A 17,076-nucleotide genomic window follows, 5' to 3' on the forward strand; every position below is an offset into this window, starting at 1 on the left:
CTCAAACAGGCTGATTGTCCCCCCCCCCCGCGTCTCTAGAGCATTTCCTAACCATCAGAGCTCACTTCCTGTTTACAACCATTCATAGAAGTGTTATGAAGCCTTCATAAGGCTGTGACTGCTGGTGGATCCATATTCCAGTCATTAAAACACACGTTTGTGGTTTTAGTGTAATTCATTACGACACAAAAGTATTTATTTAAAAAAAAAAGACATTTAAAACGTGAATGTTCATGATTTATGGAATATTAAAGCTGTGATGTCACAAAATAAATCATAAATTACTGATTGAGACCAAAAGGTTTAAATAGACGATGTGTGAAAACCAAAGCGTGGGTCTGGACCGCCGTCATGTGACCCAGCGTGTGTGTGTGTGTGTGTGGAGCAGCTGCTCAGAACGACGAATGAATAGAACAAAAAGAGTAAAAACAGTTTAAAAATGGGGGCCGGCGCCCCCCCACGGCGCTCACTGGGCGTCGACCACCATGATGTGCACGAACAGGCCGGTGCAGTGGAGCAGGTCTCCGTTCTTGTTGAGCAGAGGGACGTGTCTATATCCTGGAGAGGAGAACAGAGAGGTCAGGAGACAAGCGGGGGGGCGGGGGTCTCTCCAGAATGACGCCAGGCGCCGCCCCCCCCGCCCCAGACTCACCCATCTTCAGGCTGCTGAAGGGCAGCGTGTACTGACCCACGAACTCGTCGTCCGACGTGGAGTCGTGGTCTCTGACGGCGAAGCGGACCAGCGCCAGGTCCGGGACCAGCACCTGGAACTGGAAGCTCTCGTTCCACGCCGGGTTGAAGCCTGGACACACGCAAGGTCACCAGAGGTCATCCAGAACTACATTTCCCAGGGTGCTCTCTGGCAACCCAAGATAAATGAAGTGGTGTCCAGACTAAACTAGATAACCGTTCCCACATCCGTCCTGAACTTTATTCATGAATGTATTTTAATAATATTTAGTTAACATGAATCTATTTTAAGCTGACAATTTTATTTTTTAATTTAGTACAGAAAAAAACGTCTTCAGCTTCTTTCTGATCGTGGGTCATGAGGGTTGCTATGAGCTAATATTATGTTTTATTCTGATTTATTGTACAGTAACATGACTTCATGTGTTTTTAACGGTTTAACAGTGATTTAATTATTTACAGATGTAAAGTGGAGGAAAATGACTACCCATAGTTCCTATGGGTAGTCTACCTACAAGCTACCTTCTCTACAAGCTACGCCCACTTCATAAAGGGGTGTGGTTGGTTTAAACTGATTAGCATTTTAAGCCACACCCACACAATCCCAGTGTAAACAAACTTTAAAACGGCGTTCAACCCGACGCAGGAGCTCCACAACAAACTGATGTACCGTTGTTCTCGATGTAGTTGGTGGTCTTCTCGTTGGCGTCCGCCGGCACGCCGTGGATCTGCACCTTCACCAGCGGGTCCACGATGGACGACTTCTTGTTGTTGACTTTGGGGAGCTGCTGGGCTGAGATGACCTGATGGAGACGGGACGGGGGGGTCAAACCAGACGACCCCAGCAGACCCCTCCCACCCTGACCCGGACCTACCATCACGTGGAGCGTCTTGGGCTGCAGCCAGGGCCCCCGGGTCAGGGTGATGGGGTCGAACTCCGTGTCCACCTCCCTCATGAAGGCCGGCTTCAGGACGTAGCCGCTCCGCCCGTTCACCAGGAAGCGGCCCTGGTTCACGTCCATGTCCGAGCAGCTGGTCTGGAAGTTCAGCGCCACTGAAAGGGAACACATCTCATCGGTCTCATTGTCTCACTGGTGAGGGATCTCCTCCCCGGGTCCGTCCCGTACCGATCTGACAGCCGGCGTTCCACAGCGGCACCGGGTCGTAGTTGGACGAGTCGGTTCTGGATCCGGCCGGATAGATGCGGCTCAGCTTCTCAGCGTTGTGGCGGATGTAGGCGTTAGCTGAGGAGGACACACAGGAACATCAGAGGAACATCAGAGGAACGTCAGAAGAGAATCAGAGGAACATCAGAAGAACAACAGAAGAACGTCAGAAGAGAATCAGAGGAACATCAGAGGAACATCAGAGGAACATCAGAGGAACATCAGAGGAACATCAGAGGAACATCAGAGGAACATCAGAAGAACAACAGAGGAACATCAGAGGAACATCAGAAGAACATCAGAGGGGCATCAGAGGAACAGTCACGCGCTGAGCTAAAGGACAGTCTGAACACTTCAATCTGGTTTCATCCCGGATTAAATTCTGGGTCGTCCCGCGAATCAGGGTTTGCAGCCTCAGACCAGAAGTTTCTGATGAAGTTGCCGGAGCAACCAGCATCCTTTACAATGAAGGAGCAACAAACAGACGAGCTGTGTGGATGCTAGCATGCTAGCTAATGTTAGTCTCAAGGGTTACAGCGTTTGGTTGCTTAGTAACGCCATCATCTGCTCTGGGATGCATCCAGACATCATCAGACGATCAGGAGGGTTGGATCGGGGCGGATCTATAACCACGAGTCGTTCTTCTCACCGTGTTCCTCCGCCAGCGCCATCGCCTTGTTCTCCTTGAAGGACGACATCTCGTAGAAGCTCAGGTGGTCTCTGGCGTCCTGGAAGCCGTTGAAGTGGACGCTCCTGCAGTAGACCACCATGTCCGACAGCTCCTTGGCCAGCTTCAGCTTCTTCTTCTGCACAGCCAATCAGAGCCCAGGCTCAGTCACCTGACGGCCGCAAACGTCTCACCTGGACGGCGGGCGTGTCGTCCACCTTGCTGCTCTCCTCCTCCTTCTGCTCATCCTCGTCATCATTGGACTCCTCCTCCTCCGTCACGTCTTCATCATCCGGCGCCGCCTCCGGGGTGAAGGAAGCCTCCAGTTTGTTCAGCTTCTTCCCTTTAATCAGGAACTTCCCCTTTAGCTCCTACACACACACACGTCAGTGACTGAACGCTCCTGCCCATTAGGTGTGATCTACCCCCCGGTACCTGTGGGGAGGGGAAGTTGGAGGGCATCCCGTCCCCCAGGGGGGCGGTGACGAGGGCGCTGCCCAGGATGGAGCTCATGTGTCGGGCCATGACCTCCTGCTGCTTCACGCTGCAGTGGTTCTCCAGCGACAGGATCACCGGGTACTCAGACGTCTGTGGGGGAGGGGGTCACAGGTGTTAACCAGACGGATGAGGTTGGGGGGGGTAGAGCCTGGACTAGAGTTGAAACAAGCGCACCTTGAAGGCGAAGTCCTTGATGGCCTGGATGGCGTCCCTGAACAGGATGTTGGAGGTGAGCGTGTAGCCGTGGTAGATCACCGGCTCCTCGTCCGACCCGTCCCAGCAGTCCAGCTCCACGCAGCGGCAGCCCTTCTGCAGAGCCCTGGGGGGAGCAAGAGGGTGAGCGACCCCCCAACACCACCAGCAGGACCGGAGGGGTCACGTCTCTACCCTGACCCGGTGACCCCAGAGGGGCGGAGCATAGAGAGGACTGGACTTTTAAATCTGAGTAGCCCGTTATCGTCATGATACCTATCTAGGCTCCGCCCGCTCATTACAGTTAGCAAAGACCAATTAGCAAAGATCAGTTAGCAAAGACAGGTTGGCAAAGATCAGTTAGCAAAGATCAGTTAGCAAAGATCAGTTGGGAAAGACCAGGGAGCAAAACCAGTTAGCAAAGACCAGTTAGCAAAGACCACGTAGCAAAGATAAGTTAGCAAAGACCAGGTAGCAACGATCAGTTAGCAAAGATGAGTTAGCAAAGACCACTTAGCAAAGATAAGTTAGCAAAGATGAGTTAGGAAAAACCAGGTAGCAAAGACTAGTTCGCAAGGATCAGTTAGTAAAGACCAGGTAGCAAAGACCATGTAGCAAAGACCAGGTAGCAAAGATCAATTAGCAAAGATGAGTTAGCAAAGATGAGTTAGCAAAGATGAGTTAGCAAAAACCAGGTAGCAAAGACTAGTTCGCAAAGATCAGTTAGCAAAGATGAGTAAGTAAAGATCAGTTAGCAAATATCAGTTAGCAAAGACCAGTTAGGAAAGATTAGTTAGCAAAGACCAGTTAGCAAAGATCAGTTTGCAAAGATCAGTTAGCAAAGATCAGTTAGCAAAGACCAGGTAGCAAAGACCAGGTAGCAAAGACCAGGTAGCAAATATCAGTTAGCAAATATCACTTGATAAAGACCAGTTGGCAAAGACCAGTTGGCGAAGACCAGTTGGCGAAGACCAGTTGGCGAAGACCAGTTGGCGAAAACCACTTAGCAAAGACCACTTAGCAAAGATCAGTTAGCAAAGACCACATACCAAAGATCAGTTAGGTAAAACGAGATAGCAAAGACTAGTTCGCAAAGATCAGTTAGTAAAGACCAGGTAGCAAAGACCAGGTAGCAAAGACCAGGTAGCAAAGACCAGGTAGCAAAGACCAGGTAGCAAAGACCAGGTAGCAAAGACCAGGTAGCAAAGACCAGGTAGCAAAGACCAGGTAGCAAAGACCAGGTAGCAAAGATCAGTTAGGAAAGATCAGTTAGCAAAGATCAGTTAGCAAAGATCAGTTAGCAAAGACCAGGTAGCAAGGATCAATTAGCAAAGATAAGTTAGCAAAGATGAGTTAGCAAAAACCAGGTAGCAAAGACTACTTCGCAAGGATCAGTTAGTAAAGACCAGGTAGCAAAGATCAGTTAGCAAAGATCAGTTAGCAAAGCTCAGTTAGCAAAGATGAGTTAGCAAAGTTAGCAAAAACCAGGCAGCAAAGACTAGTTCACAAAGATGAGTTAGTAAAGATAAGGTAGCAGATGAGTTAGCAAAAACCAGGTAGTAACGATCAGTTAGTAAAGATCAGTTAGGAAATATCAGTTAGAAAAGATCAGTTAGCAAAGACCAGTTAGCAAAGATCAGTTAGCAAAATCAGGTAGCAAAGACTAGTTCGCAAAGATCAGTTAGTAAAGATAAGGTAGCAAAGAACACTTAGCAAAGATAAGTTAGCAAAGATCAGTTAGCAAAGATGAGTTAGTAAAGATCAGTTAGTAAAGACCAGGTAGCAAAGACCAGGTAGCAAAGACCAGTTAGCAAGAACCAGTTAGCATGTGGTGGAGCTCCACCAATCCCAACTGAGGTATTAATGTTGGTTTGTTGGTTGTTTGGATGGTCGGTTGGTTAGTTTTACGTTGGGTTTGTCTATTTGTTGGTTTGTTGGTTGGTCAGTTTGTCTGAACTCTCAATAAGTTGGAGGTTGTGATTGGATGTGGAGTGTTGGTGGACTGATGGAGGTACGGAGGCAGATTATGGACACATTGTCTTCTTCTTTCAAGACAAAATAAAGATTCATTCAAAAGAATTTCAGAAACATCGGTTGCTCTTTCAGACTGTTGGCAAAGAATCTTGGCGTTGGATTAGACGGTTTCGCCACGCCGCCGCGGTGCGTGCTAACCCCTGGTGACACAACACCAGCTGGAATGTGAGCAGCCGGAGAAACGAATGACACGATTCTGTTTGTTCTGGTTCCAGAACCGCTTTCACCTCCAGTATGTGGAGGAACCGGTATCCAGATGGCTGATGGGTAACGGCGTGGGCTCGGCGTGACGTTACCTGACGTACGCCTCCGTGCTGCTGGGCCCCGTCAGCTGGTCTTCCATCAGGTAGGTGTTGTGGGAGGAGGAGATGAAGTAGTGGTTGAGGGGCTGGCTCATGTCCTGGTGGAGCCCCCGGTGGTCCGGGTTCAGCACTAGCGCCTCCGGGCTGTGCAGGAACATCAGGAAGCCGTCTTTGGACAGCAGCTTCTTCTCCTTGGCTGCAGGACGACAAACATCAACAAACATGAACAAATGTTTGAGCTGCTTTGCGTCACATGACCCGCCCTGCAGCTCAGCTGTCGTAACGTCAACGTAAATCAGCGATTGGGTAACGGGGGTTTCTGGAGTTGGCCAACCTGCGTCTGCACCTGGACCACAAACCGGTGGCGTAAGTCGACACCTAGCGTCATGCCCTGCTTGTTGGCATGACAACCAGTAATGGATCATGAAGAATCCAGATGTAAAAACACAACGGGGTCGCCGTGACGACGCACCACACACCAACAACCCAAAGACGTGCCGTTCCTCTGGAGACACTGACCGCTCTCGTCCGGCTCGTACTTGTCGATGATGTCGTGAGCTTCAGCCAGCGTGGCCTTCTCCCGCTGCTCCTTCATCAGGAACTCCACCAGGTTCTGGGGACTCATGAAGCCCGAGGTTCTGGCGTACTCCCCGTAAATGACGGCGATCTCCTCCCGGTAGGTCAGCAGCTCGTAGAAGTGCTCGATCTCCTCCCCGGCCAGGAACCCCGTGTTGGATTTGTCACATTGCTGTTTGACGGGGAGAAGATTCCACGTTTAAGATGCCTGATGGACGTGACATCAGAGGGGACGCTGGGGGGGTTGAGCTTCACCTTGAACAGCATCTCTCTGTAGACATCGTCCACCTCAATGTTGACCAGACGCAGGAAGTTCTTCACCTCCGAGTCGCTCAGCTTGTCGTCCTTGTTCTTGTCGGCTTTCTTCAGGCAGCTGAAGATCCAGCTGGAAGGGTCGACATGTAAGGAATGAAATACAAGGAGACTAGAAGGACGACCAGGAGACCAGCGGTCTAAACCAGGTGTTCCTCAGGAGGAGCAGCTGGTAAGGATACTGCTCCCTCTTCTGCAGCTTGCTCAGGTTGTTCATGTTGGCCAACACCTTCTGCAGGCTGCCGACCCACTGCTTGGCCTCCTCGTCTGAGCTGGCCATCAGGTCCAGGTTCTTGCGCCGGCCCTTGAAGACGATGGTGAAGCAGCGGTCCTCCACCATCTCCTCCGTGTTCTTCTTCAAGCCCTCCGACTGACGGCCGAGCCTCACCGACGCGATGTCATCGAGGGAAACTGGAGGCGGGACAGGAAATACAAATCAATTCAACATTTCAGCGTTTGATCCACCAGATACCTCGTGGAATATTAACATCTAAAGGTGCTTCAAGAAGTCCCATGGGGCCCCATGAGGGCCCTTCATTTCTAACCACTCCTCCAAACACTATAAATCAGGTGCTATCTTGATGGACACGCCCTCAGAACACACCGCCGCTATCACCGCTAACGTTTGGAAGGACAATATAAAGTTCTCTCAGATTGTCTTTTATGGTTCTGGTCAGGTCTCCACTGTTAGAACCCACAGAACAAAAGAAAATGATTTCAGTCGGATCATATAATTCGGAGACGAGGCGGGGGTGACGCCGGGAGCGACGCCGGCACTCACAGGTCTGGTTGGTCCTCAGGATCTTCTTGGATTCGTGCCACATGGTCTTGCAGTCCTCCTGGAGCTGGAAGAAGCGGGTCTTCTTCCAGGACTGGGAGCGCACCTTGAGGAGGTCCCCCCCCTGCAGGAGGAACTGGAGGTCCTGACTGCCCTCCATCCCTGTGGGAACACAACACATTCATCAGACACCTCCTTGACCTGAACGCTAACAGGAAATGCATTTTTTAATCAGATTTGCCCTTGGGGGGGGTAACAGAATGATAATTAACACTAATGAAGCTCGCTAGCAAAACTAGTTGACTGCTAAATTAAGCTAATAATACATTTAGCATTTAGGAATGTCTATATATAATGATGGAGGGCTAATGCTAAACCTGTTCCACGTCTCTTTAGGGCCTGATTTTAAGTCATTGATTAAACAGACGGAACAAAAGAAACTGATTAGGTTTGAAATTCCGAGGGAATCGCTACGGTAACCAAGTGTTTCAGAACTTCATCTTGTGTCATTCCTCACCTGTGTGTCATGGGTGTCTTTTGCATGTCTGCGCCTGTTACAACACGCTACTGCAGGTAGAGACATGTTCACTATGGTGTGGATTTAACGTCATAAAGTAGAAACAGAAATATTATTTTACTCTTTGTGAATCCAGACAAACATAAGAGGACGTTAAAATGCAGCAGGTTAATTCTAGGGGCCCAGAAAATGGGCTCTGGAATGCCTCTATGTGATAAAACAATTAAGAAAACTGATAAAATAATAATTAAGAATTGAAATATTTCAAATTTGTAAATATAAACTAAACACAACAGGTTATAAAGCCTGAAAACAGATGAACAAACTGACATTCCAGGCGGCCTCAGGCTGGAGGTCACTCCGCCGTCACGCCGCCCTCTAGCGGCCGCTCGGAGGTACTGCCTCCGCCGTGTCTCCAACAGGCGACCGGACTCGGTTCAAAAACACACCCCACCGGCACCGAACCGGGAGGCTGATGCGCTCCCCCGTTCCCGCTCCTCCACACCGCTCACCGGCGGGCTTCCCGGTGTTCTCCGGTTCCCCCGGAGGCCGTGGAGAGTTTGAGCAACACCCGGTTCTGTTTGCAGACCCAGCCCGTCTGGAGGGGCCACACCTTCACAGGTGATCCAGCTCAAACAGCCGCTCGCTGCGGTGGATCCCCGCAGGAGAGAGACGCTTCGTGCGTGGATTTCTCTCTCCATCCCCCACCCAATCGGTTCTTACCGTTTCCCCCTTCTATTCGACTCGTTTCCATCCGGTCCGGTTGCAGGTCTTTCCTCCCGGGATCCCCGGTTCCAGCCGCCGCCTCGGTGTCCGATGGAGCCGCTCCTTCCTTCCGTGCGCGGGATCCGACGGGAACGGGGCTGCGACCGGGAGCGTGAGGTCAACACCTACCGGGACGGCGGGGACGCGCCTCCTGGCTCCAACACCGGTCTGACAGGCCGGCGGCGTGACGTCACGACTCAGCCCGCTTCACCTTACCAGGAAGTGGAGGCGCGAGGCAGGTGTGGGGCTGGTCCCTGCCCGCAACCGGAAGTTAATCAGCAGGTATCCACCTTTACCTGGAGAAAAGTTTAACCAGTTAAAAGCAGATCATAAAGTTTTAAAACAACAATTTAAATCAATAAATAATAATTGTAAAACTATCGGCCCAGAATGAGTCCAGATTCTATTTATAACCACTTCCTGTGGGGACGCCGCTGGGGTTTGTGGGTAATCACCTGCAGCAGACACATCCTGTCACCTGCTCAGGTATCCACACCTGTTCCTCATTCATGGGGCCCTTCCTCATAGCTGGCAGCCCGATGGGGGCGGGGTCACAGACGGCGTCCTTTCATGCACCTGAGCCTCACCGGGGCCCCCGTGGCCCTCAGCACTTCCCTTTCAGGTCTGGCTTAACCCCCCCCGGAGCGCCCCGTCAGCATCAGGATGAGGGGGCTTTAACGCGGCATTGTGGGGGGGCTTCCGGGCGAGGCCAACAGGGATTAGGGGGGCAGCTGTTTTTTGGGATGAGGCCCCCAATCCACTGGATTGTCTTGACCTGTGAGCGACAGAGAACCCCCCCCACCCCCCTGACAAACCCGTCAGAAATGTTTGGTCTTCACACCTGAAACACGTCCGTATGGGGGGGGTGAGGGGCCCTCAGGGGCCTCTTGCAGCAGATAGAATGAGGAACATGTTCAGGAAGAGCAGACAAAGGTCAGAGGTCACCGGTTACAACAAGTGTTTTATTCAGAGCTGATGACGACCCGTCATCCTCCTGCAGTGGAGATCATTAACATCAACCAGTAAATTAAATTATCAGAACTTAATTTTTTTTAGCAGAAATCACTGAATCCCTGAAAAAGCGTTTGCAGCAGATGTCTGACAACATGTCAGACTGGTTTCTGTCACTGACTGGTTGAACACCAGTGGAATGCAGGTCCAAACCAGTAATTACTGGGAGGCGTTAATGTCCACCAGAGTCTCTGCTGGTATCAAGAAACAAGCAGGAACAGGTTTCTGTTTCCTCAACGCACAGACGGGATGGGTCTCCCCAAAGCGAGCTAATACCGCTAACACAGGCTAATAAAATAGGAACTGATATAAGAACAGATAATCTAAGTTTATATAACACAAGTTAATAAAACATGAGGTAATATAATAGAAGCTAATATGATATAAGATAACATAATAGAAACTATTACGGCAAATGCTAATATAAATTAATATAATTTAACATAAAATAGCAAGATTCTATAAGATACGCGAATATAAGTTAATATACAAGTTAATATAAGTTAATGCAATAAAACTTAACTTAACATGACATAAGCTAGTGTAGTGTAAGCCAGTATATTGTCGGTGTAGGTTCTCAGTCATCCAGGTCATGGTTATCCAAAAGCTGTTGAGTCGATCCACTGGACGTTAAGAACGTTCTTGAAGACAGTCTCTTGGATGAGAGACGAAACGTCTTCAAGAACTTTCTTCACGTCCAGTGGATTGACTCAACAGCTTTTGGACAAGCCAGTATATTATATGATAATAAGATACAACAAATTATAAACTAATATGACATAAGCTAAAATACAAGTTAATATAGTACAGGATAATATTAGCTAACATCATATAAACTAATATAATCTAAGCTAATATAATACAAATTAATACAAGATAATATAAGATAATATAAGTTGATGTGATAAGGACTAATATAATATTAGCTAATACTGTATAGTATAAGCTAATATAACATGACTAATAAATGGTATCTGCTCAGTGAGGTCCTGTTTAAGCCTTTGCCACACTCAAGATGGCGGCGCGGCGGTGCCACTTCCTGTACGTGTGACGTTACGTCACTCGTGCGTGAGCCTGTGTTGACAGTAGCGGTAGGAGTTGTCACCGGACGAGCCGCGGCCAGCATCACAGGAGCCGAATGGAGTAATTACACAGTTATAAACCCACACCGCGCTTCCGTTACTACCCACGACACGCGTTCACGCCGTTTCTATAGCAACGCCATGGCCGACGACCACTCCACGCAGTCCTGGTCCATCAACAGGGACGACTACGAACTTAATGAGGTGATAGGTGAGTAGCCTAGCATGCTAGCGTTAGCAGGCTAGCCTCCCCCGTCTCCTCCAGCCGAGCGCCGCCGGGGAGGAAGCGCTGCTTCACGGCCGAGAGGAGGCGAACCCACCGCCGCACGACAGGAGGAGAACGGTTCTATACCCCCCCCCCCCGGGGGCGAACCAGTTAAAGGTTCCTGCTAGTTAGCGAGCTAAAGGGGAACCAGCACGAAGCTAAAGGCTAGCTAACACTAGTTAGCATACCTGAGGCTCGGTGATCAGAGGAGGGCGGGTCTGCTGCTCAGGTGTGACAGGTATGGTGTTCACAGGTGTAGTTCAGGGCCGGACCGGTGAACGAAAGGCCTGCTGGGAGAGAAGTCGGCTGGTTCCGGGTCATGTTGTTAAAGCTAATGCTACATCAGGGGTTAGAATGTGTGGGTGCTGCTCCAGGCTAGCATCTCCTCACCCCCCAGGTGTAGATGAAGTGTCATCTTCTGGAGTTATTATAAACGTCACCTGCTATATAAAACAGAAGATACAGAAGAAACTATTTGTATTAGTAGTAAAATAATAACACCAGAGGGTGTGTTTTGTGGTGGCTTTGAGTGTTGTTGGATTTTAATGTCATTTGTGACAACAAAAAAAGGGACATAGATGTTGGTTTACATCCTGTATGTCAGGTTAGTCATAAGAAAGGGGAAGTTACGATAAATTTAGCTCCTTTACTTTAAGTCAAGTTAAAATTAGTTTTGGAATTATTTGCTGAACGGAGTAAAATAACCTGAACTGCTCTCAGAGGTCACTTCCTGTTCACGTCCTCCTCAGGCAGCGGCGCCACCGCCGTCGTCCAGGCGGCGTACTGCAAACCCCGGAAGGAGAAGGTGGCCATCAAACGCATCAACCTGGAGAAATGTCAAACCAGCATGGAAGAGCTCCCGGTAAGAAACGGAGGCGACGCCTGAGGCTTTTGTTTTAGCTTTAACCGACGGGTTTGATGTCACAGAAACACACCGTCAGCGGTTATCACCGGCTGGAATGACGTCAGCATAAGATGGATAAAGTCTAGTTTGTAGGTATCACTCAGGTTTATTTAATCAGGTTCAGGAAGCCTGTAAACAGGATGCTGATGCTCATCTTTATTAAATAATTCAGCTTCTGACAAAGGTGTGATAAAAACAAGGTGGTAGAGAAAAGAGAAGGTGAGCAACCAGCTGGTGAAGTGTGTTTGTGTTTGAGACTATGAGAGCTAGCTAACCCTACCAAACAGTACAGATTGGTGATTCTGATGCGGGTCTGTTTGAGCGTAAACATCCGCCCCACCAGCCTGACTCAGTCACACCCTCCTGGCTGGGAGACTTTCCTGGATTAGCCTCACCTCACGAGGTCAACACCTCCTTGAATGCGGTCCGACTGAGTGTTTGTTGTCTCTCTAGGTGTAATTTAAATATTGACTCAGTTCTTGGTGCCTGTCCTGCCTTTGCGCTGACATTGTGTCCCACGTTCCCCCCCCCCTGCAGAAGGAGATCCAGGCCATGAGCCAGTGCCACCACCCCAACATCGTGTCTTACTACACCTCCTTCGTGGTAAAGGACGAGCTGTGGCTGGTGATGAAGCTGCTCAGCGGCGGTGAGGACTCCACTCATGTCTGAACCCGGACCGACTCGGCCGGCGGCGCGTCGACGCGTCAACGCGTCGCGGCCCAGTCGCCTCTGGCGATGTGGGCGTGGCCGACTTTACACCTCAGACTCAGCCTCAGGACGGCTTTTGTTAGTCTGTGGGATAAGAAACCACGAGCGCTGCTGACGCTGAGATAGGGTGGTGTTTCCAGTTTAATACGACGTCATGTGTTCCATATCAGCAGTGAGACCGGTGGAGAGGGGCTGGACGTGAGTAGATGGTATCAGGGAACCTCCTCAGGCGTGGAACGGATTTAAAACCATCAAAGTGCTTCAAAAGCCAGAATGTGGACCCCTTAGAGGACTGAATGTTTGATGACTTCATCTTTAACGTTTCCTGACTGTCGTTTAAGTAAAACATTTAAAAACCCGGGTTCAAACCAGACGCCTCCTGCTCGTCCCCCCCCTCAGGCTCGGTGCTGGACATCATCAAACACATCATCTCCTGCGGCGAGCACAAGAACGGCGTCCTGGACGAGGCCAGCATCGCCACCATCCTGAGGGAGGTCCTGGAGGGGCTGGAGTACCTCCACAAGAACGGGCAGATCCACCGGTGAGCCGCTCAGCTCAGTGTGTGTTCACGCGTGTTCACACGTGTTCACGTGTGTTCACACGTGTTCACGCGTGTTCACACGTGTTCACGCGTGTTCACACGTGTTCACGCGTGTTCATGCGTGTTGGTGTGTGACGTCACGTCCTCTTCCTGTCCCCTCAGGGATCTAAAAGCTGGAAACATTCTCCTGGGGGAGGACGGCTCCGTCCAGATCGCCGGTAACGCTTTCTTTCCTCTGTCATTCTGATTTGTTGTTGGTGTGTGTGTAGTTGTGTGTTCCTGCTCACGTCTGAACTCACACACACACACACACACACACACACACACACACACACACACACACACTCCCCAGACTTCGGTGTGAGTGCCTTTCTAGCGACCGGGGGGGACATGACCCGACACAAGCTGAGGAAGACGTTTGTGGGGACGCCGTGCTGGATGGCCCCCGAGGTGATGGAGCAGGTAGGAGGGAGGTCCAGGCGGGGGCTCCTCCCCTTCCTCCTCCTCTGGTCAGCTGACTTCCTCTTCCTGTTGGTCCTCAGGTCCACGGCTACGACTTCAAAGCCGACATCTGGAGCTTCGGGATCACGGCCATCGAGCTGGCCACCGGGGCGGCGCCGTATCACAAGTACCCCCCCATGAAGGTGAGGCAACGCTGGCCTCCGCCCCCCATATTCTCCAGCGGCGACACTGACCTGTGACCCCCTGTAGGTGCTGATGCTGACGCTGCAGAACGAGCCCCCCTGCCTGGAGACGGGCATCACCGACAAGGAGATGGTGAAGAAGTACGGCAAGTCCTTCAGGAAGATGATCTCCATGTGTCTGCAGAAGGAGCCCGAGAAAAGGTGAGCCCCCCCCCACCCCCCCGTCTGTCTGCCGTCCTCCCGTCGCCGCTGAAGTTCTGACGTGTCTCCTGTTCAGGCCGACCGCCGCCGAGCTGCTCAAGTACAAGTTCTTCACCAAGGCCAAAGTGAGAATCAATCATCTCCAGGAGAATACCGCTGCTCCTGAGGAGGTTCTAACAGGTGTTTCTGTTCCAGAACAACGATTATCTGCAGGAGAAGCTGCTCTATAAAGGCCCCACCATATCGGACCGCTCCAGAAAGGTTCGCCCGACGCCGCCATCATCGTGGCGTGAAACGGCGTCAGAGCGTTCCTCATCTTTGAAATCCTCCACAGGTGCGGCGGGTCCCCGGCTCCAGCGGGCGGCTCCACAAGACAGAGGACGGGGGGTGGGAGTGGAGCGACGACGAGCTGGACGAGGAGAGCGAGGAGGGGAAGGCGGCCGTGTCCGCCCTGAGGGTGAGGAGCCGCACGACGCTGCGCTGCAGCCTGACGGCCAGCAGGGGGCGCCGCTGGACCGGCACGGAAACAAATGAGAATAAATAAATTAAATAAATTAAATAATTAAATGGATAAATAAAATAAAATAAAATAAAAGGGTAGAATTATAGAAAATATGAATATATTTTGAAACATTTTGTTAGAACTGAATATAATAGAGCCGGCATCGCTCTTCTGTCTGACGTCTGTCCACATGTAATTCACACGGTGTGGGATTTTACCTCCTGTTGTCGTGATTTTGTGTTTAAAGTCAAATTCCTTCAATTATTCCCTACGCTGGGGGGGGTGGCATAAGAGGAAACCTGCATGTTTTAATCCTGATAATCTGTCGTGTCCATTCTGCAGTCGCCCAGAGTGAAGGACGGGGGCCTGAACATGGAGGTGAGCCCATCGGTGGGGGGCATGACCTGAACATTGATTCATCATCACGCCTTGACACAGATCTGCATGCCTGTCCCGCGTGTGCGTCCTCGTTTTTATTTGATGTCAAACCCCCCCGCTCACTTCCTGTTTGTCTGTCGTAGCTTTTCCCGCCAGCAGAGGGCTCCACGGGGAAGCTACAGTCCGCCCCCGCCGAGGCCGCCGCTCCTACTCCCAGCCCCGCCCACGAGGGGACGGCAAATCCGATCCCTACCGCAGAGAACGCTCCGCCCCAGGCTCCCGCTCAGACAGCAAGCCCCGCCCACGCCCCTGCCGCTCAGGTGAGAGCAGGTGCTCATGGGAGTCTGAGTTCACCGGACGGCGGTCATCACTCTGCTGCCTTTCTGATGCAGGAACCGGTCGCCGCCAACGCCAACGCCAGTGTCGCCATCAGCCTCGTCCTGAGACTGAGGAACCTCAAGAAGGAGCTCAACGACATCCGCTTCGAGTTCATGTCCGGCAGAGGTGAGGTCCACTTCCTGTGCAGACAGGAAGTCTGCGTTTGGACGGCAGGAAGTTATGACAGAGTAGTGGTGACACGAGAACCTCAACGCACGAGGTGATGGAGGTACAAGCCGCATCTCGTTCTTTACCACATGTTGGCGGATGGATACGACATCAGTGAGATTGCATCTCATTCTTTACCACGTGTTGTTGGATGGATACGACATCAGTGAGACCGCATCTCGTTCTCGTTGGTGGAGTAAAGACGTATCTCGTGTGTTCTCCTGACTTTTATGTTTGTCATTCTTTATCATTGTTTACGTAACTGATGTATAATTAATTACACGCTGGTAAATTCTGCGTTTCCATTGGTTGATAAATGTGTTTGTTTCATATTTTCTGGCTGTGGGTCCTCAGAGGCGTGAACAGGCTCCTCTGTACCTGAGGTTCTACTTTCTGGCGCTGGCGCTCAGTGTTAACCCTTCTCCCTCTGGTTTCCCCTCAGACTCCGCTGACGGCGTCTCCCAGGAGTTGGTCTCCGCCGGTCTGGTGGACGGGAAGGACTTAGTCATCGGTAAGAAGCAGGTTTCCGATTGGACGGCGTTCACAGGGATCCTGGTGAGGTGATGACATCATCATTAACCTCTTGTTTGCTGTCTAGTTGCTGCCAACCTGCAGAAGATCGTCGACGATCCTCTGAACAACAAAACTGTGACTTTTAAACTGGTGAGGCTGCGACGCGTTTGCGTGTGACATCACTTCCTCTGTGAGAACGTTGTGTGACATCACCGCCTCTCTTCCAGGCGTCCGGCGTGGAGGAGTCTGAGATCCCCGACGACGTTAAGCTGATCGGCTTCGCTCAGCTCAGCATCAGTCCGGTGAAGTCCAGCTGAGCCGCGCGGATCAAACTACAGACTTTGCACAGCTGCATCGTAGTCGAGTCCAAGAAACCACTGCTGCCAAAAAAAACAAAAAAAAGCCGGGGCGGGGGCGGGGGCGGGGGCGGGGGCGGGAGGGCGACGCCCCTGCAGGAGGCGTGAGGATCATCACAGGAACACTTGAAGCATCTCCAGTGCGCTTAGACGGAACCCGGGGGGGGGGGACGACACCACCCATCAGCTCCAGCCCCACCCCCTCTATTCCTCCTCTCTACTCCAGCACAGCCCAACCCCCCAGGAAGTGATTGCCTTTTATTCTGTCTAATCCAGTGTGCCACAAAGCGGGGCGGCGTCTTCAAGGGGGGGGGCGTTTGGTCTAGAGTCTGTGGGATTGAGTGTTCGTTAGGTAGGTGGGGCCAAACTCTAAACGGGGTTCGGTTCAGATCTGGATCGTCTTCATTTTCTCCTGCTATGCAATTGGTTTGTTCTCGTTGCCGTTGGAAACCGCCGGTTGCTGCCGTCGCCCTCTCGGGTTGGATGAAACCACTTTCTGTTCTCGCGTTGGTGAAGTCGAGGCGCCGTGGACCTGAAGCCACGCTCGGCTGGTCGACGCCCACAGAGCAGAAAACAACGTGTGATTGGTTGAATTGATTTTCACCCCCCCCCCGATCCTTAAAAAAACCTTCATCCACCACCACACCGTCAGATTCACTCTTGAAGACGCCGGCCTGCTTTCGATTGTTGTGTATCGGATTGAAGGGTTGTTGTCGTCGTCACGCCGACGACGCGGCAGAGTGGAACGATTTGATTGGTTCGATTGGCACCTTTATTGATCTGATCATTTGTGTTTTGGAATTACATCAAGCTTCTGATCACAAACTGTCCTGAGGAGCGTTCTGAGGGCTGTCTGTCTGTCTGCCTGTCTGTCTGTCTGTCTGTCTGTCTGTCTGTCTGCCTGTCTGTCTGTCTGTCTGTCTGTCTG

General features: G+C 51.2%; 2 protein-coding genes across 3 annotated transcripts; one reads left to right on the forward strand and one right to left on the reverse strand.

Moving 5' to 3' along the window:
- Nucleotides 1–169: 169 nt before the first annotated feature.
- Nucleotides 170–9,415, reverse strand: LOC137612528 (1-phosphatidylinositol 4,5-bisphosphate phosphodiesterase delta-1-like). 2 transcript variants are annotated; one of them, XM_068341089.1, is made up of 16 exons: nucleotides 8,953–9,415; nucleotides 8,456–8,793; nucleotides 7,219–7,377; nucleotides 6,620–6,848; nucleotides 6,381–6,510; nucleotides 6,069–6,297; nucleotides 5,544–5,745; nucleotides 3,196–3,340; nucleotides 2,959–3,111; nucleotides 2,742–2,894; nucleotides 2,506–2,662; nucleotides 1,818–1,934; nucleotides 1,566–1,744; nucleotides 1,361–1,493; nucleotides 653–802; nucleotides 170–558 (listed from the first exon to the last, which is right to left on the reverse strand). In XM_068341089.1, exons 2-16 carry the CDS (start codon nucleotides 8,484–8,486, stop codon nucleotides 467–469), a joined length of 2,259 nt encoding a protein of 752 aa, XP_068197190.1. In that variant the 5' UTR covers nucleotides 8,487–8,793; nucleotides 8,953–9,415; the 3' UTR covers nucleotides 170–466. The 2 variants fall into 2 exon arrangements, with proteins under 2 accessions (XP_068197190.1, XP_068197191.1); XM_068341090.1 differs by lacking the exons at nucleotides 8,456–8,793; nucleotides 8,953–9,415 and adding an exon at nucleotides 7,733–7,795.
- Nucleotides 9,416–10,585: 1,170 nt separating this feature from the next.
- LOC137612537 (serine/threonine-protein kinase OSR1-like) lies at nucleotides 10,586–16,211 on the forward strand. The gene is made up of 17 exons (XM_068341108.1): nucleotides 10,586–10,801; nucleotides 11,605–11,717; nucleotides 12,297–12,405; nucleotides 12,867–13,008; nucleotides 13,171–13,226; nucleotides 13,361–13,470; nucleotides 13,551–13,652; nucleotides 13,720–13,853; nucleotides 13,930–13,978; nucleotides 14,049–14,114; nucleotides 14,188–14,310; nucleotides 14,698–14,733; nucleotides 14,877–15,053; nucleotides 15,126–15,237; nucleotides 15,722–15,790; nucleotides 15,878–15,942; nucleotides 16,020–16,211. The coding sequence occupies exons 1-17, from the start codon at nucleotides 10,732–10,734 to the stop codon at nucleotides 16,107–16,109; spliced, it is 1,623 nt and encodes a 540-aa protein (XP_068197209.1). The 5' UTR covers nucleotides 10,586–10,731; the 3' UTR covers nucleotides 16,110–16,211.
- Nucleotides 16,212–17,076: the final 865 nt, after the last annotated feature.

The sequence above is a fragment of the Antennarius striatus genome, chromosome 18 (assembly GCF_040054535.1).
Source record: "Antennarius striatus isolate MH-2024 chromosome 18, ASM4005453v1, whole genome shotgun sequence".
NCBI lineage: Eukaryota > Metazoa > Chordata > Actinopteri > Lophiiformes > Antennariidae > Antennarius > Antennarius striatus.